Source organism: Rhinolophus sinicus, chromosome 12 (genome assembly GCF_057876585.1).
Source record: "Rhinolophus sinicus isolate RSI-liver-muscle chromosome 12, RSI-T2T, whole genome shotgun sequence".
Taxonomy (NCBI): domain Eukaryota; kingdom Metazoa; phylum Chordata; class Mammalia; order Chiroptera; family Rhinolophidae; genus Rhinolophus; species Rhinolophus sinicus.
This window is the reverse complement of record NC_142512.1, coordinates 53,986,260-54,009,172: the sequence shown is the minus strand read 5'-3', so window position 1 is coordinate 54,009,172 and position 22,913 is coordinate 53,986,260. Positions and strand designations below refer to the sequence as shown.

General features: G+C 50.8%; 1 protein-coding gene across 9 annotated transcripts in view; it reads right to left on the bottom strand.

Moving 5' to 3' along the window:
• Nucleotides 1–535: 535 nt before the first annotated feature.
• Nucleotides 536–22,913, bottom strand: part of SEC14L1 (SEC14 like lipid binding 1) — a 59,196-nt gene continuing 36,818 nt past the window's right edge. For 2 of the 9 annotated variants that reach the window (XM_074320467.2, XM_074320469.2), the window contains 8 exons: nucleotides 21,782–21,852; nucleotides 20,747–20,918; nucleotides 20,321–20,455; nucleotides 18,318–18,452; nucleotides 15,947–16,198; nucleotides 14,634–14,812; nucleotides 14,314–14,415; nucleotides 11,963–12,885 (listed from right to left, as the gene is read on the bottom strand). In XM_074320467.2, coding sequence (XP_074176568.1) covers nucleotides 12,879–12,885; nucleotides 14,314–14,415; nucleotides 14,634–14,812; nucleotides 15,947–16,198; nucleotides 18,318–18,452; nucleotides 20,321–20,455; nucleotides 20,747–20,918; nucleotides 21,782–21,852 — 1,053 coding nt within the window. In that variant the 3' untranslated portion in view covers nucleotides 11,963–12,878. Of the gene's footprint in view, nucleotides 2,547–2,604; nucleotides 2,624–3,087; nucleotides 3,190–11,857; nucleotides 11,928–11,962; nucleotides 12,886–13,630; nucleotides 14,416–14,633; nucleotides 14,813–15,946; nucleotides 16,199–18,317; nucleotides 18,453–20,320; nucleotides 20,456–20,746; nucleotides 20,919–21,781; nucleotides 21,853–22,913 lie in introns of those variants that run through there. The other 7 variants (XM_074320465.2, XM_074320466.2, XM_074320460.2 and 4 more) reach the window with 6 other exon arrangements.

The window sequence follows — 22,913 nt, the reverse complement described above, 5'->3', positions numbered from 1 at the left end:
CCCTGTGCCAAAGGGTCCCCCACAGATTACCTGATGGCTCCCAAGAGCGGGGACCCCAAGCCCAGATTCAACCCCCAAGTGCAGCCACCAGTCACGAAGTGCGTTCTGCTGAGCTCATTACCTATAAGACATGCCCACCCGGAAGTCCAACCTTCTAATCACACCTAGCTCACATCTAACTTCCAGGTCATATGCAATGTCCGCTGACAAAGCAAGTGACAGCAAGAGGAAACAATCAGGCAAACCCCGAAGTCATCCAGCAAGGTCATAAAAAAAAGGGGAGGCGCGTCTTGTTCTAATTACAGGCGACAGAAGAGACTTACAAGCCCGCACAAGGCGCCATCCTTACTCGGATCCTGGCTTGGACACGCCGGCGGCAGCAGACAAGTGTGTGGTCTCAGGAGAATCTGCGTGCAGGCTGGCCATTAAATAATACTAGGGAACTACTGGTAATTTGCTTAGCAGGTGGTATTGCATTAAGTAGGAAAATGTGCCTTTTTGAAGATACGCATATTCAAATACTTAGGGCAAAAAATGTCACAAAGGTGGTAATTTACTTTAAAACAACTTAGGAAAAACCAGATGAAGCAAACATGACAAATGTCAGCAATGGTTAAATACAGATTCTTACTGCTCCTTTCTGTACTTTGCCATTTGAAATTTTTCATTCTTTGAAATTTTTGAAATTTTTCATAATAAAGTTTTGTACTTTGCAATTTTTCATAATAAAGTTTTCTTTGACTTTTAATGAAAATCGTGTGCAGATGACATGGAGGACATGGGCTTGAGAGGAGAGGCAGCAACAACAGAGAGCAATTTACGGCCCTTGTGTGACGGAGGGGCTGTGCTGGCAGCTGCAGTGGGGGCCTGGGGGATCTGTGCCCTCAGAGGACAAACCCCTTGGGGTCCTCAGAGGTCCCTTTCTCGTCCAGGAATCACGGTGCTTGGGGGAGTGGGTGACCTGCAATGGCACAGAGCGGGGCTCAGGCCTGGGAGCCGCCCAGAGGATTCTGGAACCGTAGGGAGGCCCCTGGCCAACAGCCCCTCCCCCCGAGACCTTTGCTCCCTTCATCCGTTCACTGCACCTGCTGAGAGGCCAGACTGCCGTCCACCTGCAGCGGCTTCTGGCCAAGTTCACACTGTTCCTTGAGTCACAGGCCCCTGCAGACTAGCCCTGTGTCCTGAGTGATGGGGCGGGGAGGGGGGTTCCAGTTACTCCTTGATTCATCTCGTCTCACTGAAGGATTTGCTCCATTTCTGGACAGAAGCTGTCATTGGAGGCTGGCAGGACTTCCTAGGGCACAGCGGCATGCACAGGGCCACTTCCGCTGAAGAGGTGTTTCCTCTCCCAGTTAGTTCCTCAAGGGCTGGAGGTGAGGAGCCCCGCCGGGAAGTCTGATGAACTGTCACCTCTGAGAAAGGTCCTGGGGTTGATGTACAGCAGTTCTCGTCCACCAAAGGAAGCACAGCGAGCTGGCCATGGCCGCCATCCCTGAAACCGGACTCGAGGACAGAAGGAACGTGGGCACATCTGTTGGCAGCACAGGTTCAACGCAGGAGCCCTGCGTCTGCTGGGGGTCTGGCGAAGGCTCAGCCATGCTGGGGAGTGAGCAAGTCCGGCGCTGGGCCTTTGGAAGCACCCAGGGCAGAAGTCGTGAAACCCCAATGAAGGGCAGTGTCTCCAGGAAGGGGAACTGGACTAGGCGGCCGGGTTTGTTGATGTTTAATGACCTAATGTAATTCAGCCATGGATACCAGGGCGCGCAGACTTTCACACTCATATTGGGTTCATTAGCTTGTCTCTCAAATGTCAGGAGACACTGAAAGGTGGTCTGAGCCCCCAGCCTGGAGGAGCCCCGCTCTGCTGGGCCGTGAGGGGCTGTGTGGCTGTGTCATGAGCTTGGGCCACGTTCCCACCCTGTGGCCTGTCCAGGACCACAGACGCAGGACCAGACTCTCTGGGACACACAGCCAGGCTGAGCGTTCTGTTCCTCCACCTCCGTCCTTCCTGAGACAGACAGGCCTCCACCAGCTGTGAAGGCTGGAGCGAGAGGGACAGCACCCAGCTGGGCTGGGGACTGGAGGATGGCAGCAGCTCTGAAGGCCTAGCCGACCAGCCGTGATCACCTTGGAGACAGGAAGTGAACCCTGAGCGAATGATCGGACGGGCCTCGAGTCAGCCTGAGTCACTGTCATCTGTCTCATCACAGCAGCTGGTATTTATAGAACACTTGTCATGGATGTGCTAGGCTCGTTGCTAACATACCGTGCACGCCAGCTTGTCTCACCCGGAGAAGAGCTCTCTTGAGACTTACAGAGGTCTGACAGCTTCCCCATGGGGGTGCAGCCAGGCAGAGCCGAGGGGTTGGCCACACTGGGGCTGCCTGCGTCGTGCATCTTGGTCTGCAGAAACCCGGCCCGGCCTCCAGCGCAGCTCAGTCCAGGGGCAGCACACAGCGCTGACCCCAGCGATCGGGGAAGTACAGGGACGGAGATAAGAAACTCCAGCTGGCTCTGTCAGATGGTCCCAAGGGAGGCAGAGCAGGCTGAAAATAGAACCGATGTTCTGCTCATTTGCATGCAATTTCTCTCCGATTTGCATATCGCGTGCCAGCGTTGCTAACTATAGGATTATAAAATCAAATGCATGAGTGAATTCATGTACCCTGTTCTAGTGTAGACAAACTCAGTCCTTAGGGTATGTCTGACCCTCCCCCCAAATCTCTCTCGCGCGAACACACGCGCACACACAAGCGCGCACTTGTATCCCCACTTCCAAATAAATGTTTATGCTTTAATAAATTCCACACCACGTCTAATTTCATTTATTAGACAGAGAATCAGGAAGCAATCACAGGGAAACCTAGCCTCACAAAAGCATTCTTACTGAAGGTTCCTTTCCCCGGCGTTTCCAGCATATTCTAACTCTGACCTGATACACTGGGCAGGGGTTTACTGAGCAGACTGCAGGATGCTTGTTCCGTGAGAACAACGCATCATGTACTTCGAGGTAGGTACTAACTGGTACTGATGACGTAGACACCCCAGGAAGCTACGCAGAATGGCTGGGACCAATGCTGGTGTTACCTGGAGGTGAGCCGTTCACCGTCTGGTCCGAATGTCCAGGCTCGCGATCTGGAAGGCTCTCCTCCCTGTGCAGGACCGGCTGGGCGAGAGTCCATGCTGGGCCTGGAATTCAAATGCACTTGGCTCTTTGTACAGGCAAGGAGATTAACGTCCACCTGCCTGAGCCTGTGCAATCTCGGGGCCGTTTGTGGGAGAACTGGACCTCAGATGAATTCAAGTCGCACCTTCCATTCAAACCACACTCATCACACCTGCGGCTGTATTTGCAATGGACAGCACACCAATCGGGGTGCCTGAGCCAGAGGCCTGGCCCCAGCTCCATCACCGCCGACTCACTGTGTTACTTCAGGCACGCGTCTTAACCTCTTTGGGCCCATTTCTTCCTCCCAGTCCTAACAGTGTTGGATTAGAACAGTGATTTTCAACCAGGGACGGTTTTGCCCACCCAGGGGACAGTGGGCAATGTCTGGAGACAGCGCTGGTTGTCACAACTGGCAGGTGTTACTAGCATCTAGAGAGTAGAGACCAGGGATACTGCTAAACGTCCTACAACGTCCAGGAGGCCCCCAGAGCAAAGCATTATCCCACCCCGCATGTACCGAGGAGACAGTAACCCTGGAGGAGACAGACCCCCACCCTTCCAACTTGACCCCACGGGCTGTCAGGATAACAAGGCAGGAGCAAGGCCGTCTCTAGCCCTCACTTGGCAGGACGTGAACAGTGGAAGAGGCCCCCTGCCCAGTCCTCTGTCCTTGAGGCCTCCCAGGGAGTCCGGTGACATTCCAATGGGATTCCCAGCAGGTCCTCCTGCTCCGGGAACAGGAGAGAACAAGGGAGGAACTGAAGGCTGAGCCTGGAGCACATGGCGCTGGGAAGTCCCGGGGCAAAACAACACACGTGACCGAGGCCCGGCCCTGCTCTCTTCCTCCATCCCATCTTTGTTCATTTCTTTAATACACCTGCTGCCCAGGGTTCTCCAAGACAGGCAGGTGCCCCCAGCAGGCCGACACGATGCGCCCCTTTAAACTAAGACATTCACTACATGTTCTGGAGACAGTGAAGCCAATATTCTTTATTTTCTTTTCATAAAAAACTGCACACCACTTTCAGACCAGTCCTGGGAACCAGAGCCCACACAGGAAATGCCCACCAACTCGGGGCCCTGGAACCCGTCCCACCGCAGAGCAGAGCCGGTGCTCCAGGCACAGCAAAGCATCCCCACGGGTCTCATTTGCATCTTCTTTTCAGTTTGATTTTCCAAACCAAACAGCTTCTTGGGAGACACACCCAAGTATTTAAAAATGAGGCAATAGGGCGGCCGGATGGCTCAGTTGGTTAGAGCGCGAGCTCTGAACAAGGTCGTTGGTTCAATTCCCACATGGGCCAGTGAGCTGCGCCCTCCACAACTAGATTGAAGACAACGACCTGCTCCTGAGCTTCCGGAGGGGCGGCTGGATGGCCCAGTTGGTTAGAGCACAAGCTCTCAACAACAAGGTTGCTGCTTCAATTCCCGCATGGGATGGTGGGCTGTGCCCCCTGCAACTAAAGACTGAAGGCGGCAACTGGACTTGGAGCTGATGGGCCCTGGAGAAACACACTGTTCCCCAACATTCCCCAATAAAAAATTTAAAAAAAAATGAGGTCATAAAAGAGATGACTCGTTGGTTATTTGGCCACGTGTTTCAGCCGACTAAATGCCAATATAGGAGTGCTGACCGCTGGGACTGGGGCCTGCCTGCCACCTGAGGGGCACCGGCAGCAAAGGCCCACAGATACGCACGGCCCCGCGGGAAAGACCCCTCTGTACATCCCTGCCAGGTGCTCTCACTGCAGTGGGCAGTGGCAGAAGGTGTTCACGGCAACACCTGAGGTCCTCAGCATTAGGGCTACGATTTATTCCTGCAACATTTCAACACTTACAACCGTCGATTGTGCACGGGCCGCTGCCTGGGGACTGCTGCTGTCCGCCTTTCCCTCTAGGCCCTTCCTGACCCAGCACTCAGCATCAGTCCCTAGAGGATTTCTCAGGGGCCTTCAAGGAGCTGGGAGTGTGCTCTGTCCTGCAGCCACTGAATCTAGAGAACCAATAAGGATTAATCCAAAGTCACTACCTTGCTCTTCACACAAAAATCAACATCACATGTCTCAGAGATTTAAAACGTAAAAACATAAAACCATTCACGTACCAGGAGAAAATGTAGGAGAATTTCATGTGGGGAGGTCCTAACAAAATATAAAACCCAGAAGCTATTAAGGAAAAGAGAATACATTTGACCTCATAATAATTAGTTTTCTGTCCAAAAAACAGAAACAAACAAAAAAATGTCAGAGCCCAGCGACCAGCCCACACGTGGCTGGTGCACCTGGCTGGCTGTCACCATCCGGCCTCCAGAGCGAGCACACGTGCTCCCTGAGGGCGACGCTTTCCTGCCAACTGACAGCCCCGTCCACTCTCCAGGAACCCGAGGCCCACAGTGAACATCAATGACGTTGACTCGAACGGATGAATAACGGGAAACCATGGAGAATACCTGCCCCGAGGAAGGCCGAGGGGCACTTTCCTGGAGAGGGGAAGACAGATTTCAACTTGGAAAGAAAAAAGTTAACAGCCAGATCAAGAACTGGACCGAGCAGGTGGGCAGGCAGTCAAGAATGATGTGGAAAGACCGCGGAGACATGCACTCAGAGAAAAATGCATAATTATACACATGTATGTGCTTCTGTACGACTAGGAAAGTTCTAGAAAGACCACCTGAAACGTCCCAATAGTTGTCTCTGGGAAATAGGATGGAGTATTGGAGGTGAGGGAGCCAGGAAGTGGGGAGGGGGGGACATTTATTTCTACTTTACTCCCTTCTCTCCTGTTTGAAATCTCACTGTGAGGAAGTATTTTCTTATGATAAAAACCAATTACAGTAATACCTCAGTTTTTGAACGTCTCCATTGATGAACATTTCGGTTTACGAACGCCGTGAACCCAGAAATAAATGCTTCGGTTTTCAAACACGCCTCGCAAGTCGAACATGTCATGCAACTTCTGCTGAGTTTAAGATCCTGAGGCCTCGCTGTCGGCTGTTTTCGAACGTTTCAGAACGGTCTTCCGGAACGGATTACGTTCGAAAACCGAAGTACCACTGTACTTTTAAAAAAGTGACTCTAGCTAATGAAGATTTAAAAGGGAGGGTGTGTTTCCTCACACACACAGACTGTGTTCACACATGAAGTCAGTAGCTGTCATGAGGTGGCTAATGGCTCGGAGACCGCCGGGAGATTTACAGGGCCTTTGGGAGCACGACAGGGCCATCAGCACCTGAGAACACCCATCTGCAGTTTTAAAAGAAAAGGACTGATGTGAAAGTATTTACATCTTTATGCTCTTCCAGTTTTGATTCACAAGGGGTATGTCTTCTCTAGATTAAAACCAACTATGTTGCAAACCACACACCCTACACAAAGGACTCATATCTAGAGTATATAAAGAACTCATTCAACAATAAAACAACAAAGAATCCAGTCAGAAAATGGGCAAAAGACATGAAGAGACGTTTCACCAAATAGGATGCACAAATGGCCAATAACACATGAAAAGCTGTTCATGAGCTGTCAAGGAAACGCAGATTAAAACCAAGGGACAGCACTTACACGCCTATCGCAGTGACAAAATCAAAACTAGCAGCAACACCAAATGCTGGTGAGGATATGGAGAAACTGGACCCCTCACACGGTGCTGGTGAGAAAGGGAAATGGCGCGGCCTCTCTGGAAAGCAGTTTGGCAGTTTCTTGTAAAATTAAATATGCAACTAATGACCATACGACCCCACAACTACACTCATGGGCATTTATCCCAGAGAAATGGAAGTTTATGTTCAAGTAAAAACCTGCACCTGAATGCTCATTCCAGTTTTATGTGCAGTAGACAACCTGCTGCCATTTGGGGGAGTGGCTGAACTGGTCCCAACAACTACCTCCTACACGGTAACCACAGGAATGAACTACTGACACACATGACAACCTGTGGCAGTCTCCAAGGACATAGGCAGAGTGAAAAAAGCCAATTCTGAAAGGTTACCGACCCTGTGAGTCCATTTACGTAACATTTTTGAAATGACAAAATTTTAGAAATGGAGAACAGTGGTCGCTGGGGTTGGAGACGGGAGGGCGTGGGAGGGAGGTGGCCGCAGCTATAAAAGGGCAACAGTGAGGGGTCGCTGTGCTGATGGAAAGGTTCTGTATTTTCACTGCGGCAGCTGCATGAACCTACACAGGGGATGAAACTGGGAAGCAAATACACACCCACAGAGATGAGTCCAAGCCAGCAGGGGAAGTGGGAGCAGGGGTGGTGCGTGTCGATGACAAGATCCTGGTTGTGACTGCAGTTTTACAGATGTGACCATTGGGGGAAACTGAGAAAGGCACCAGGGACTGCTCTGTACTGATTCCTACAACTGCATGTACATTCGGTAAAAATGTCAACACGAAAGTCCCCCCCATACAAGGCCTTTCCTTCATGACTATGATACTTGATTCAGTTGCTTGATTTTGGATTTGCTCTTTAGAAAATAATAAACCGGGGTGACGTCATTAGCAAACAAACCAGCTTGTTCTCACAGAACCCACTTAGGCGCGAGAAGCTGGCTTCTGTGTGGACGCAAGTCCGTGTGTAATTTGTCTCTGGGCGGAAGCCACTCACCGACATACGGTGTGAGCACAGCCACAGGCAGCTCATGTCCTGTCAGAGACCCTGTCCCTAACAGCGAGGCCCTAAGGTCACAAAACCACACTGCGCAGTGAGTGCACAGTCATGCCTCCCATGCTGTCCGGCTGAGCCCCACAGAGCGAGACCTGGGGGGAAGAGAGAAGGTGCTGGAAGGCCTGGGTACCGCTCTCCAGGGCCCACCATGTCTCCCCACAGCCCCTGGCTCTAACAGGCATCCAAGTCAGCAAGAAGCTGTCCTCGCATTCCCCTGGGCGCCTGAGCAGAGCCACAGTCGGGTGGCATTTCAACTTCATCCCGTGGTCAACTCATTCACTCTTATTTTGTGTTTAAGTTCAGGCTGCTTTCTGAGCGCTCCCTTAGTGGCGTGTCTTCCATCGACGCCCAGCATGCCCTTCTCCTAGAGGAACCTCCCCACAGCCACGGGCAGGCCCTGGTGTCTCCCTGAGCTGGGCACCGGCCTACACTCCTGAGTCCTGGGCACATCCACACTGCAGCGACCCCTCCTCCCCCACCCCACACACACAGCGCAGAGCACTTGAAAGTGTACATAATCCAATACTCATTTGCTTGACCATGATCTCGATGCAAAGACCTGGTCCTGCCATCTCACGATCAGTGACTTTGGACATTTTCCAGCTGAGCTTTCACTATTGACGGATGAGAAGGGGCTCAGGGAGGCGCAGTGGCTTCCCCAATCGCCCTCAACCAGCCCGACGCACAGCCACCTGCTCAGGGAACAGCCTCTCACCTCTCCGAGCTGCCTCTTCCTCAAGCTGGAAGGGCTGGAACCATATCCTTCTAAGCTCTCCCTCAACGTGAACAGTGTAACTGTCTACAATTCTATTCTACTTCGGAAGGATAAGCCTATTGATGGGGAAAAAACCCAAACCAACACACACACACAGACACACACACACACACACACGCATGCCAAAGAGAGATGATTCTAGCTTAACCAGTTTTTTGCAAGTCAAAGGCTTTGCAATTCCAGGATTTTGGAGCACACTTGCTGTACTGGTCAGGGTTCTCCAGAGAAAAGAACCCATGGAATGTATATATAGAAAGAGATTATAAGGAATTGGCTCACGTGATTATGGGGCTGACAAGTCCCAAGACCTGCCTGGCAAGCTGCAGACCCAGGAGGGCTGATGGTATAATTCCAGCCTGAAGGGCAGCAGGCTGGAGACCCAGGAAGAGCCAGTGTTCCAGTCCGAAGGCAGGAAAAAGCCAGTAGCCCAGTTCAAAGGCCGTCAGGCAGAGGACTCCCTTCTTACTTGGGGGAGGGTCAGCGTTTTTTTCTACTTAGGCCTTCAACTACTCAGATGAGGCCCACCCACATTGGGGAGGGCAATTTGCTTTACTCTGTCTACCCACCTAATGCTATTCTCAACCAGAACAACCTCACAGAAACCCAGAATAATGTTTGACCACTTATCTGTGCACTGCCTGGCCAAATTCACACGTAAAATTAACCAACACAACCCTTCTGAGGCAAGGTTTCAGCAGACATGAGGGCTGGAGAATCTCCCAAGGCAGAGCTGAAGGGAGCACGGCACCCACGGGTGAGGGGGGATGTGTCCCCAAGGAGACCACAAGGTGGCGCAAGGGGAGGCAACTCCCTGCCCGGAGCTGGGACCACTGAGCAGCCTGGAAAGGGACTCCACCTCCTGGAGGAGGCTGGGCTTCACTCTGGCGGCAGCACCTGGGGGGCAGCACCTGGGGCTGTGAGATCCCTAGCGGGTGTAGACCAACCTCACAAAACGGGAGGAGCAGGGCGTGGCAGGCAGAGCTCACTCTCCTGTCCCCAGCCAGGATGGCAGCTGCTGCGTGCCCTCAGATTCTTCAGGAAGGGCCGTGGCAACTTTCTTCCCTGACCATCGCCCACTGGTATTTCACGTGTGCCCTTTGCACACATCCGTTTTTCTGGGTATAAATTCCTGGGTGACTCTTTCCTTGAAAATCTTAATTATTCCATTTTCTCCCTGAAAAGGTTCAGCCTTTGAAAAGCCTGATTCCTCTTGGCCCTGATGCCTCAAGGATCTCTTTAAAATCCAGCATGTTTACTACTTCTTCGTATTGGTCATTCTCAGGTACCCGCCTTTTCAATATTACCATTCTTTACCTTCTTTACTTATCTTCACTTTCTCTACGTATCTTTCCACCTTTTTCTTTTTTGATGTGCATAATTTTCCTCTTCTGTACCTTTCATTTCTCTCAAAACACTATTTGTTGTATTTTTCACTTTGTGCTCCTTCTAATTTAGGCTTAATTTCTGAAATGTTTTGCATTCTTTTCTAATTCTTTGAGTTCTGTCGTCTCATTTCTGAGTTTTTCGAACTCACGGTTTTATGTCTCCTATTTTCCTAATGTTTTGTTCATTAACAAAAAAGTCACGAGTTTTTGGTCTGTTCTGCAGGCACATCTTTCTGGCTTGCTTTCATTGCCTGTAGGCTATTCTGCTCCTTCCTCTCACCTCTGTATGGACTTGACTTTGACACTTTCCTGGCCACTGCCCTCCCCCACTTCAGCCTGGGTCTTCTTTCTTTCCTGTCCCTGTCATGATTTTTTTTCCACTCCAAGCAGTTTTTACTTAGTGTGGGGTCCTTCACCAGACGGGAGCCCTGGCAGGTCAGTGTGAGGGGTTCAGAGGGGGTGACTGCTCCCCGCCACCTCAACAGCACCTTGGTGTTCACCAGCGACTGGAAGCACAGCCCTCGCCTGGCCCACCTGTGGGGTCTAAGTGGCCACTGTGCCCCACTGAGTACCTCCTGGCTCTGCTCTCGGACCCATCAGACACCTTGTTTAACATGCGGGTCCTGTGACTACCGTGGTTTGTGCCTGTTTGGGGATTATGGAGACATGCTATCACCTAGTTTTGCTGTATAATGAAGTTCATGGGGATTTTGTGTATGGTAGAACATATGCCATTTTAACCATTTTTTACACGTATACACTTCAATTATGCATAGGTTTGAGGATAGTTGCTCTGTTTCTACGTGGGGATGCTACTACCACCTTCCCAGAATCCTTTGCTCTCCAAAGCTCCAACTTTTCAAATGAAATGGAGTCACTGGTTTGCTTCATGACATTTTTTTTTTAATGAGAACGCCTCTGGCCCGACTCAGGAACTGAAAAGCATGCCATGGTTTAAGCTGTCAATGTTTTACACAGACCTTATGGCAAACAGTGTGTACTTAAGGATAAACACGCTTTAGAGGTCTGGTGGCCCATTCTGAAAAGACGGTGACCACTGTTTGGGATACTCCATTTCACTGCGACACTCTGGGGCAGCCAAGAGACGCATAGCAGGTAAGAGGTGCTTACAACCCTCACCTGTTTCTCAGGTTGCCTCTGGCGGCCTCCGTGAGAATCTGATGCTAAAGCAAAGGCTTAGTAAGAGTAGGCCTGACTTGACACAGGCACAGACACACACTAGATAGAGCATGACAGGAATTCGTGTAAAAGCCTTTCTTTCCTTTGGCAACAGTTTGGCTAAGTTACCCATAAGTCATTTTGGTGCTGCTGAGGTAGGAATGACCTATCTTGCCGTCAGACAAACTCCTATTCCCGACTGAGCTGTGGACGTGCAGGAACATTCAGGCATCGCATGCTCCGCACCCCATGTCACAACCAGTCCCCTCGGCCAGCTCCCACCCAGGACAGACGCTGAGTAGGAAAGCGGGTAACCTCGCGGCTCCTGCTGGGGGAGGTACCGCTGCTCCGCCCAGCAAGCAGGCAGTGAGCTATTCTGGCCTGCTGTGCCACGCCGCCCCTGCAGACTCAACCGGCAGGGAGCCAGGGAGGTGGCCCAGGTTTCTGAAGGTCCACACCTTTCTCTAAGAACACGTTTACTAAGGAAACATTGCATCAGGCATCATGCCATGATCTGTGTTTGATTTTGATCTTGCAGAGTTGAAGAAAAACGACAGCATGTCTTCTCCTGGAAGCAAGGGAATTACAAGCACTGGCTTCACTCCCGTATCAGCTGCTCACACGGCCATCTTCCTGCCGGACCAGCCGTGCTCCTGTGAAACGGCCCCTCACAAGTGAGGCGTTGTTCTTGACCTTCTAGGGTACTGGCACTCTGGCTCCAGGATCTCTTTCCTTCAACCTCCACAGTCTCCTAAGAATGTCAGACTTCGCAGTAAGAAAAAGACATTTTTTTCTTCAAACAGCTCACATTTATTTTTGATAACAATAAAAAAATCTTTTAAAGACTATCAGTATTATATTACCAAGAGTGAGGTAATATGTTTACAAAACATTTACAGAACTTGATATGTAAATAATGCATTTAGGGAGGAAAGTGAATTAAGACATGAATAATAGAGGGGGAACGAAAAGGATTATTAGTGAAGAAAGGTGAGATGACAGCAGCATCTGAGAAAGAGTGCGGGGCACTGAGAGTGGACACGGAACACCGGAAGGGTCGATGCACGAGCGCCCATGGCTCCCGCACAAGGACGGCGGGCGCTGTGATTCAAGAGGAAACCCTGGACGCATTTGTGCAGTCATGTGCTTTGAACTCTAAAGATGCATTCAACTCTTTGGGGATAACACAGTGCCACTTCTGAATCAACTGAAAAAGAGCATATCTTCAGAGTGGGGGTTGGGGGGGGCTGCAATTCAAATAGTTCTACAAACATCCCTGGGCTCATGTGGACTGTTGAGTGAAGCATTTTCTTGGCAGCTGTCAGCAAAATCGCCATCTGAGACACAGAGAAAGAGAGAAAGAAAGAGAAAGAAGGGACCATCTTCAGGTCCTTATAATTTGGAAACAGGAAGCACCAACTGGAAGCAGCAGAGAGGCACCAACTAACCCTACTGTATTTTCTGGAAACAAGCCTTTAGGTGCCAGTGATGAGTTTATCTTTCCAAAGGAAATGCAGAGCTGAGTTCCAGGAAGGCCGGCAATCGTGGGAGAAGCCTGAGAAAGACTTCAGTGTGCAGGCAGCCACGAGAGCGTCACTGACGGGGCGAGAGGGCTGCTCCATTTCTTCTGAGCCCCCCAACACCTCCCCTTTGGGGCGAGCACATATTCTCCACAAAGCTCTCGCGTCACATGGACACCCACCTAACGCCTGCAGAGTAGACGGAAAACAATGAACCCAAGATGTACACGCCCGTCACACACAACGGTAACGGCCGTGTGGCTTTTGGCGCTTATCTTTGAAAGCACAGCCTCTGCCACACACGACACCCCACATCACGTCTTTATCATGCAGACTAGCCCAATGCAACATCCCCACAGGTTAGCAAGTAACCTGCTTTTGCCATAAAAAACCGACAAAATGAGGGCCAACGTAAGACAGACCAGGCTTTGTAACTGGGAATCAAAAAGAAAATGTAAAAGGCAAACCAATCTCATACTCTGATGTGCTTCTATGAACAATCTTTTGTTACGGGAACTAAGGTTCTGCTTGTGCCATTTCCCACCAGCACCACACGCCACGCACGCCTGTGTGCACACACACCCACGAGTCAACTTCCTTTTACCAAGAAGCAGGACTCCTACAAGCCACATGCTACCTGGAAGTGGCCACATGGCAAGACTGCTGGTTGGCTAAAATGAACACTGGACAGTTTCAAAATGGCAACTGTAACCTTACTCTGTCTTCAAAATATCCTTCAAGAGACCAGAAGGACCACCTAGGCTCTGTATGCTATGAGGGGGCAGAGGGAAGCAAAATCTAGCATGAGTTCTGAACTAACACATGCAGGCAGGAAGAGCAGCACACCAGAAGGAAAAGGGAGAGAAATGCCATCCACCCAAGTCATGCACAGAAACATCCCGCTCTGAAAGCACCAAAAAGATTTGAAGAGGAGGAAAGAGAAAATGATGTTTAATGATGGCGGTGTTTTTCCTGGCGTCAAGGGCCGTCCCCAAAGGCCCCCTGACCCGCCAGCACCCACTTCAGAACCGTGGATCCCTCTGGCCCCCGGGAGCCGGGCTGGGTGCTCCCTGAGACTGTCTCTGAGTCCTTCCAACTTAAGCGGCGTCTGCCCAAAGGAAAAGGTGTCTAGTGGGCTGTCACTTAATCCACGGACCAGGCCAACTAACAGCAGGGAGGAGGTGAGGACTGCATTTTAAGGGACAGGTTGGCAGCTTCTGCTCCACGTAGGAAGATGACGTCACCTCTGAAGGATGGTGCAGGAATTCATCCACTAGTGGAGGGTGTTCAAAACCTTTTTTGCATCAACATTTGAGACAAAGTCAACCTTTTCATTGGTATGTAAACTACTTTCTTTCAAGAGAGCCCTTGTGCTCCGGTGTGATTTTGTGCACACTGTATACAAAATCTATGGCTATTGAGTTAAACTACCTGTCGAGACGGCTGTGTGATCAGTGACTACATTTACCATCTCGAGTGAGAGCTACTTGCTACCTAGAGGGTGACAGGCGTCTGCACACTGTGGCTGCTGGGGGGGCGGAGCGCAGCGGGCTGTCCGCGGAGGCAGGCGTCCCCTCTGTCCCCTCTGCGGACGGGGCACGGGCGTCGCAGCACTACCTGGAAATCATGGAGCTGGAGTGCGACTGGCTGGAGGTGGTGGTGGCGGCGCTCAGCTGGGAGAACCCGCTGTGGCTGGACTCCAGGCTGGTCATGGAACCTCTGCAAGCAACCCAGGGAGGGGACGGGGTGTGAGGACGCCCCTCGAGCTGCCCGCTTCCCACACTGCCTGCCAGATTGCCCGGCCAGCCCTGCCCTCTGTGTCCCCCACTCAGCAGCACTTAGGAAGCAGGACAGCCAGGCAGGGCCCCCCAGGGATGTGGCTCCCCACTGCCCGCACACACGTGTCCCTGAGCCCCGCGCCCGTGCGGGAGCCATACCTGAAGTCCTCAGAGCCAATGACTTCCGTGTAGTACATCACTTTGCACTTGTGAGACGAGACCTGCAGAGAGGCCAGCACGTCGTCCACTCGGGGCAGGTTGGTGGCGGCACAGGCTGGCATGCTGTGGAACTTCCACTGCAGGATGTAGAAGCCCGGCCACCTTGTCACGTGGGAGCCCTGGAAGAGTCAGGCAGAGCAGGCTGAGGAGGCCTCACCTCCAGGTCCCTGTCGCCGTGGGTCTGACAAATGTGAGAGCTGCCTCCAGGCCCCTCGGACTCGCCAGTGATCACCACCCATCTGGACAGGGGAAGGACCTGCCACTCTGGTTCATTATCAGCATCGCCCCCCCGCCCCCCCACTGCCTCCACCTGACGGCCAGCCCTGCAGCCAGGCCTCTGCTAGACGCGGGGAAGGCCACAGGAGTGACACTCTGAGTGTGTCCACCCCAAGGACTGGCAGCCTCGTGGGGAGGAAGGCCAGGACCGGAGAACTGAGGGGGTCAGAAAAGGTGACCTGCACCAGACAATGCTCTCTCTGACACGCTTCCCATGACCTCACCAGCAAATTCTGGGTAGAAAGGATGTCAATCTAAAATCAAATGTCAATCTGTGAAAATTACCTTCTCCAGTAATTCTGGAATTAAAGACTGTGATATAGCTGAAAATGTTCAATATTTTTAAAACAATAATAAATACTCTCTTTTACTCTGCCTCTAAGACCACCAAGACACTGACAGGCTCATCCCTGAAAAACCGTAAAGGCAGCAAGATTCCGCATCGATCATGAAGGTCAGAAGCACCCAAGACCACCCACCACTGCGCACAAGCACTCGGAAGGGGCTGAAATTTGACCAGTGAACAGACAGGGCTTTCGGGAATGAAGCAGGATGCTCAGTAACGACAGACAATACGTCCTCAGTACTTGTCTCTCTCACTTCTATTTAGGGTGATTTTCCTTCGAAGGAAACAAATGGAACATGATCAAGGACACGCCAGGGGAAGTCTCCTGTGTGCACACATGCCTTTTCCTTCCTTCCCACATCGCTTTTGTGAAACTACTTCTAAAGAAAGCTCATGCACTTCAGACATCCGCCAGTCATGGCTTCTGTCCAAAGCCACTGCTCAGTGCAAATTCTTTCTCTCCTAAGACTCATTGGCTTCTTCAGTCCTTCTGATCGTAACTAAAACCGGCCACACCTTACTGCTCTCCCACAGGCACAGCGCCAGCCGAGCAGGACAGGAATGCAGCAGAAGACTTTCCCTTCCCAGAACGAGAGAAGCGGGAGCACTGCAGACACCCGTGGGGCTGTACCTGCACGCTCTCGCCCTCTTTGCAGATCAGAGGCGACTCCACCATGCTGTAGTCCCGGCCCAGCTGCCAGGCGCGATCTATGAGCTGCACGTTGTTCCCTCCGGGAGAAGTGATGCTGTGCGCCCCCAGGGAGTCCTTCTTGGGCGGCTGGGGCGACCTCTTGGAGTGGTAGATGTTAAAGACAATGTCCCCTTTGCACACGTCAAAATCCCAAGTGATCACTGAAGACGCATCCACAATCTGAATGAGAATCTGGAAAGAAGATTGTGTCAACCAACCAAGGTAAGTGAGGCCCTGGGCCGCCGCGGCGGCAGCACCAGGCCCCTGGCCACCAAGCTGCTTTTCAGCCCAGCGGTGAGTGCTGGGTCGGAGGAGATGTGTCGCATCAGCGGATCTCTGCACCCAGATTCGTATTCAACCATCCAGGTTTCTTGGTCTTTTCATTCTTTCAACCACTGGTTCCCGCTCTGCATCACGGGCCCAGCCCTGTGACTTTGTTAGCTACACCTACAGTCTCCCTTTACACGATCGCTAGACAGCACTCTAAAACACTGGGTCCTGGCTATAAAAATGTCTCAATAACGCAAAACAGAAGGAAGTCAAGATGGTGCAGACATGGGTCTGGGGACAGCCCAAGGCTGGCGGCAGAGGGAAGGCCCAGAGCAGGAAGGGGGGGTGAGCGCAGGGACCCAGGCACCTCTGTTCACAGATGGAGGTGGCACCAGGCTGGGGGTGGAAAGAGGGAGCCACGTGGCACGGGGTGGGGGAAGGGCCAATCTGAAATCGGCACTTTACACAGCATCCACATAGTTTCCCAGCAGGAATGACCAAAGTGATAGTTTCCAAAGATGCTTGTGGGAGAGATGTGAGAACGAAAACCAGCTGTGCAGTTACGTATTCGCTGTAAAGCATTTCAGCAGAGCCAGGGCCTGTGCGCCCTCCTGCCCCCACGCCTGCCCGGGGAGCCCTCCACATGGCATCATTAGCACTCTGCTTTGTCACGCGGGCTCTTCCTTCAATTTCACCACTGCCACTTCTCACCGCTCAAACACTACTTCGGAATTTCCTTGAAGAGAAGATTCCAGAAAGCATGAGGGTCATGTCTAAGAATAGCGATGGAATTAATGACTTGGCCCCGTCTCTTTCTTAAGCAAAGTGGCTCCCTAGGGGCAGCGCCCTCCTGAGACGTTTGTCCGCCTCAGCTGACAGGCACCCTCTTTCCTGCATTCACAATGGGGACATTTAATTCAGGCTTTATTTTAGGGGTGTCACTGTCCTTGGTTTGCGCTTTACTTAACCCCCAAAGCAGAAATGAACTTTTTACTGTTCTGATGCAGAAAACCTGGCTACCCATTTTCAGATACCCTATGACTCCGAAAAAACATATTAAGCCACTAAGTCCTTCCCACGGACAAGACTAATGGTCACCTAAGACAAGACCCGTAAGAACTCCGCGTCCTCAAGCTGGCCTCCACGTAAGAAGCACCAATGATCCTCAAGACGCAGTCAGGAAAATCTGCCCTCCACCCCCCACCCCCAACCTATGACTGAAGCACAACAAATTTTTATCTCTGCCTGCTTGAACCATAGCAACAGTATCGGCCTGCCCCACAAGTGACAGGCAGGTGGCTCCGGGAGACAGCAGTGAGGACAAACAGCAGGTGGCCGGGCTGGGCAGCTGCTGTGGCAGGAGGCAGAGGGGTCAGCTCCCGGCCACCACCAGGACCCGAGCCTGCAGCGCATTCCCTGAGCGCCTCTCCGGCAGCTCTGAGCCACAAACCTCACCCTGGGGCTCAGGAAGGGCGACTCGGGGAGAATCCCTCATTCCTCGGGTCACTCATGGTGTCCCAGAATACACTGTGAATGTGAAATATGGGGATACTCGTTTCCGCACCACAACATGATGGCAGGAAGGGCAAAGAGAGACGTGCTAGTTTCTCCTCAATCCACCAGACTGGCAAAAATGGGGAAATTCCTTCAAAAATATAAATAAGTGAAATCCAGTCAGGAAAAACCAGAAAATAAAATTAGGCCTACATAATCATTGAACAAACTGAATTCAAGAGTCAAAAGTCTTCCCACGAGGAAAGACTTCCTGTGCACGCCTTTGTTAGGGTCTCTGGGAACCTGGGGGAAGAGACCTGACCCCCTTTCCAGGCGCTCTGACTACACACAGCCCTTTCTAGTCTGAGATGCCCGTTCTTCAGTCAACCTTCAACTGAAGCCAACAACACTCTAAAGCATCTGATTCTTGTGAGCTAAATCATGCTGGGCAGACGCCCTGCGGCACCCCTGAGGGGAGGCATCCCTGAGGGGAGGAACCCCCGAGGGGAGGAACCCCTGAGGGGAGGAACCCCTGAGGGGGGCACACCTCGTGCGGGGCGCCTTTGAACACGCTGGCAGACTGGTAGATGGTCTCGGTCCACAGCTTCAGGTCTTCGTTCTCCAGTTCCTCCGCCGTCCTGTACAGAGACTTCGGAACCAGTCCGCCCTCGGGCACTTCACACTGGAAATGGAAACGCCGCAGTTAGAGCTGTGCAAACACAAGCCAGTCCTCCGAAAGCAAACGTTAGGGCAAGCACCGCCTTCTAATCAAGGGCCTCCCTGAAGCTGCTTCGGAAATGGAAGATGCTGGCAAACACTCTGCAGGATGGAGCAACATGATTCTTAAAAACCACTTACATACATGTGTCTTGCTTTAAATAAATGAGAACAAGTTGAAGCTTGTTTACCACAGATTTCACACTAAAATGTGTGAGGTACTGAACTCAATTACTAACCCTGGTTTATGTAAGAATTACAAGTATTTATACTGCACTGTAAAGGGAAAACACTATGTTAAGAAAAGAGTTTTATTCTCAGCAGCTACAGGCATTATTTTTATTATATGCAATTACGGTCAAACACATAATCAACGATGAAAGCTTCACTGTTTACCTCAAGTCAAAAAACCAGTCCACAACACCAGCCAAAAAAATAATGAAAGAGAGCGTCTTTTGAATTTGCTTGAAACAGGCTAAGCTGAATTAGTTTGCACATTTCATATTTTTCCTAGTTGACCATGATATAATGACTTAATACTACAGTTCATAAAATCCAAGTGCTTCCTACACCATCAGCCCTGGGAAGCAATCACACAGAAAACAAACACTAGTCTTTAGCTGGCCGTACAGCACGACCGGAAACACGTCACAGCAATGACGTCATGTCAGCGGACATCAGACTGCCATGTGGCTCAAACCCTCTAGCCGCAGGAGAGCGGACGTGAGCAGCATACGTCAACACCGGCAGTGTTGAAAGAGCCGTGCAAGAGAGCACAGAGGACGCTGGAAGGCTGGAGTGTGGCGACCTCAATTAGCTATGAGGACTCTTCCAGCGAGAGACCATCCCAGTGGTCCGCGAGTCACGTCTTCTGCTCCACTGTAATTCTTCTAGTCATTGGAAGGAGCAACCACATGGACGGTTCTTAGGCAACCTGAGTCATTTGCGGTTCCTACAAATCTGACCTCCTAGGTAACCTCACAGGCACTGGAAAGTTCAGGTCCCGTAATGTACTTGCTCCTTGCATTGCACAGTGACACACCTGCAATTCTTACAGCAGGACTTAAGAGCTCAGAGCTAAATTCAAATGCTTCTTAAATTCCTCTGGCCATCCAGAAAGATTTCCCTAGAAGGCCACTTCATTAGCTAAATACAAGAGTCCAATTCAGCATGTACACATCTCTGAAAGATAACTTCATTTACTGTGAAGGATGAGTAAATGAGTTTCTCTAATAAAGAACTTGACTTATGATACGACGTGTTGGCTTCAGCTGTCACTTCAGCAAGTCACCAGACCTCTCCAGGTTTCGGTTTCCTGCACCCTCACATCAGGCGTTGAGCCCCAGAGGCTGTAAGGTCCTTAGGGAACTAAGCTTCTCTGGGGCCCTCATCACAGTACAGGGTATAGAAGTGCAGGCATTTGCCTGATAATCTAGTAACTCAATGTATTAAAAACCCCAAATTACATAAAAGAGAACTAGTTCCCTTAATTGATGCCCTTTAAAATGTTATGCTCATTTACTGTTCACAGGGAAATCTTTCTGAGAATCATTTTGATTTTTTAACTGTTTTTAAAAGTGCACAGTGCCTCCAAAACAGTTTAAAAGTCTGACTCACACAAAGCTGAGTGAATAAAGCAAGCTGCCATTCGATCAGACTCTAAAACAAATTCTCATCACGATTTAACAAAGAAGCGTGCGTGGTATCAACAATGACCTGAGTGGTGATCAGAGATGCCAGTCATTAAAGTTCTGACAATCATCTGGGAAGCCAACACCCATCTCTCTTCCCTCGTGAGCAGCCCAACGGGCGGCAGCTTCCCTAAGTGCGTACCATGCACTCTCCGCCCAGGAAGTCAGGGATAATCTCTTTATCGATGTAATCCAGCAGGCCTCCAGGACCCTGGTAGTCGTTTCCCGCGTAAATGAGGAACTTCCTTCTGGTGTTGTCATCGATGAATGGACTAACCTGTAAAGAACCAGAAGACCACGCAATCACGTTTGCTTGGCTGTCTGATTTGCAAAGGTTACAATTACAATGTGCTGCTATGAGTGGGGGAAAGGGAATTCGTTTGAATTGCTTTTTTTGTAAAGCCCACTTGCATGACATGGGGACATGCAGCAATTCTTCCCTCCCTTCAACAACTTTCCATGTTAATCTTTTTCCTAAGTAGTGACGACAAAGTCTCAGACTTGTGTCTTTAAGTGCATGCACGTGGCCCTCCCCACGCTGACCGTCATGCCCCAGCCTGGCACCTACCAGCGTCCAGAGCACGGGGAACACCCGGGGCGCCCGCAGAATGAGCAGGCGGCCGAGCGTCTCGGGGTAGTTGGCCTCCACCACCTCAATGATCCGCAGCAGGGCTTTGACACCTGGCCGCCACAGGTGACGCATGTTCAGTCCCTCCAGGTCCACCAGGCAGGTCCAGGAGCTGCGGGAGGCACACGTTTTAGTCACTGCATAGCATGTTCAGGTCCCATAGCTCTTTTTACTTTTTGATATTATAAAATAGTCACTTATATCCACTTCCAAAAATACGCCCATGTTTAGAATTAGTGCTCTGAACTACACTTGTATGTACTTGAATAAAGCATATGGGACCAGTGTGGTAGGACTACGCCTGAACCATCACAGGACCAGAGGCTTATCGACCACGAATAAACGCTCAGCGATCCACCAGTAAGGAATACGAGAGGCGCAGCCATCTCTACGGCCGTCACGGGGCACACGGCTGGCCTTTTAATGTGCAGTGTGACTGAACTGCAGTAAGCATCTCTTCAACATTTACCGAGTAGCATGTCTCAGGAGCTGAGAATATGGCACCAAAAATCCCTCAAAATTCTGCCCCCACGGAACTGGCACTGACGTGAACCATGGGCACCCCTCAGTGTCAGCCTCTGACTCACCGCACATTTCCAGAACAGCTACCATAAAATGAGAAGCAGGATTTAGGAATACAGAGTAATTTGATTGCACCATGCCCGACCAAAAATAAAAAAATAAAAAACCCCAGACAAACCAAACCTGCACGTCTGGGCTCCCCGGGGCCACGCAGACTAAGGTGACAGCAACACCTGGGGTTCAAACACCCAATCCAGCAGCTGTCCCTCGTAGCTGACCATAGTATACGCTTACCTACTTTCTACCTTTTAGAACACGATGGAAAACAATAAACTGTTTACAGATTTGGTTCTAAAAATCAACCACCGTTTTGGTTCTAAATACCAACTGGAAATATTTCCCTCACATTCACAGTAAGCGGGAAGGAAAAGCACCTCGAGGTCGCACATCTACCTGATAGGCCGGCCGAACACTTTCGTGTTTTCTTCACACCGTCTTAGCCCTTCTTCATTGATGGAGAGAACCTGTGCATAAAAGGGCCATAAAGACTCGTGAGCATGAGACGGTAACTCCACGGCATCAAGCTATGAAAGAGAGTAACTATTATACAGCACAGTTCAGGTAAGCAGGGGAACCAAAACGTCATCTATGTAGACTTTCTGACATACACAGAACACATCCATCAAAGAACAGCTCACGCGCAAAAGAGAATGAGTATTGCCTTCTGTGGCAAAGGTGACAGCTACGCCAAGTGAGACTACAGTTAGGAGGAGGTACCGGATGGGCAGGGAGGCCATGACCTACTGCCGTGTCTTCAGAACAAGTGTTCCTGGGACAGCCAGAGGTAAGTGTCTGTTGAGTGGGGGACACATACCAGCCAAGAGAAAGGGCCGTGTTGGAAGTGACTGGAGGTACGGCTAAAGGGAAGCTTCGGGTTTGGATGACAAACTCTTCCCCTACAGAAGTGGGCCCTCCACACCTTCACATGTGCGTGTGCGTGTGAATACTATGCATGTGTGTGTGTGGACATGAGTGCATGTGGATATGTGTGCGTGTGGATACATAAGCATGTGTGTGGGTACGTATGCACGTTTGTGCAGGTGGATACGTTTGCACGTGTGTGGATACATGTGGGTGCATGCACACGTGTGTACACATGGATAACGTGTGTACACACATGTGCATGTATGTTCTGTGGATATGTATGCACACACGTACGAGCACACACGCAGAGGCAAGGGCTAACAGAATACACAACACAATGCCAAGGATAACTGGATTACATATGTGCCTTTTAACGTTTTTGTTTATCTTTAATATAAGAACTGTAACTGCCCTCCTCATGGAGGCTGCTATGGAAGGGCTGAGCCTCTGGTAGGAGGCATCTGTTAACAGTTCGAATGAAACACGCTAAGAGGCTGGATTAAGGAAATGAAGAGGTCTGACTTGAGAGACATCTCAAAAGGCGAATCAGGGAGCGGGGAGGGTAGGGACCAATTCAATGTGGGAGTGAAGGACAAAAGATGACTCAGCATCATTCCCAAGTAGTCACCTTGAGTGGCTAGGCTGATTTTTGTCTTGCTGC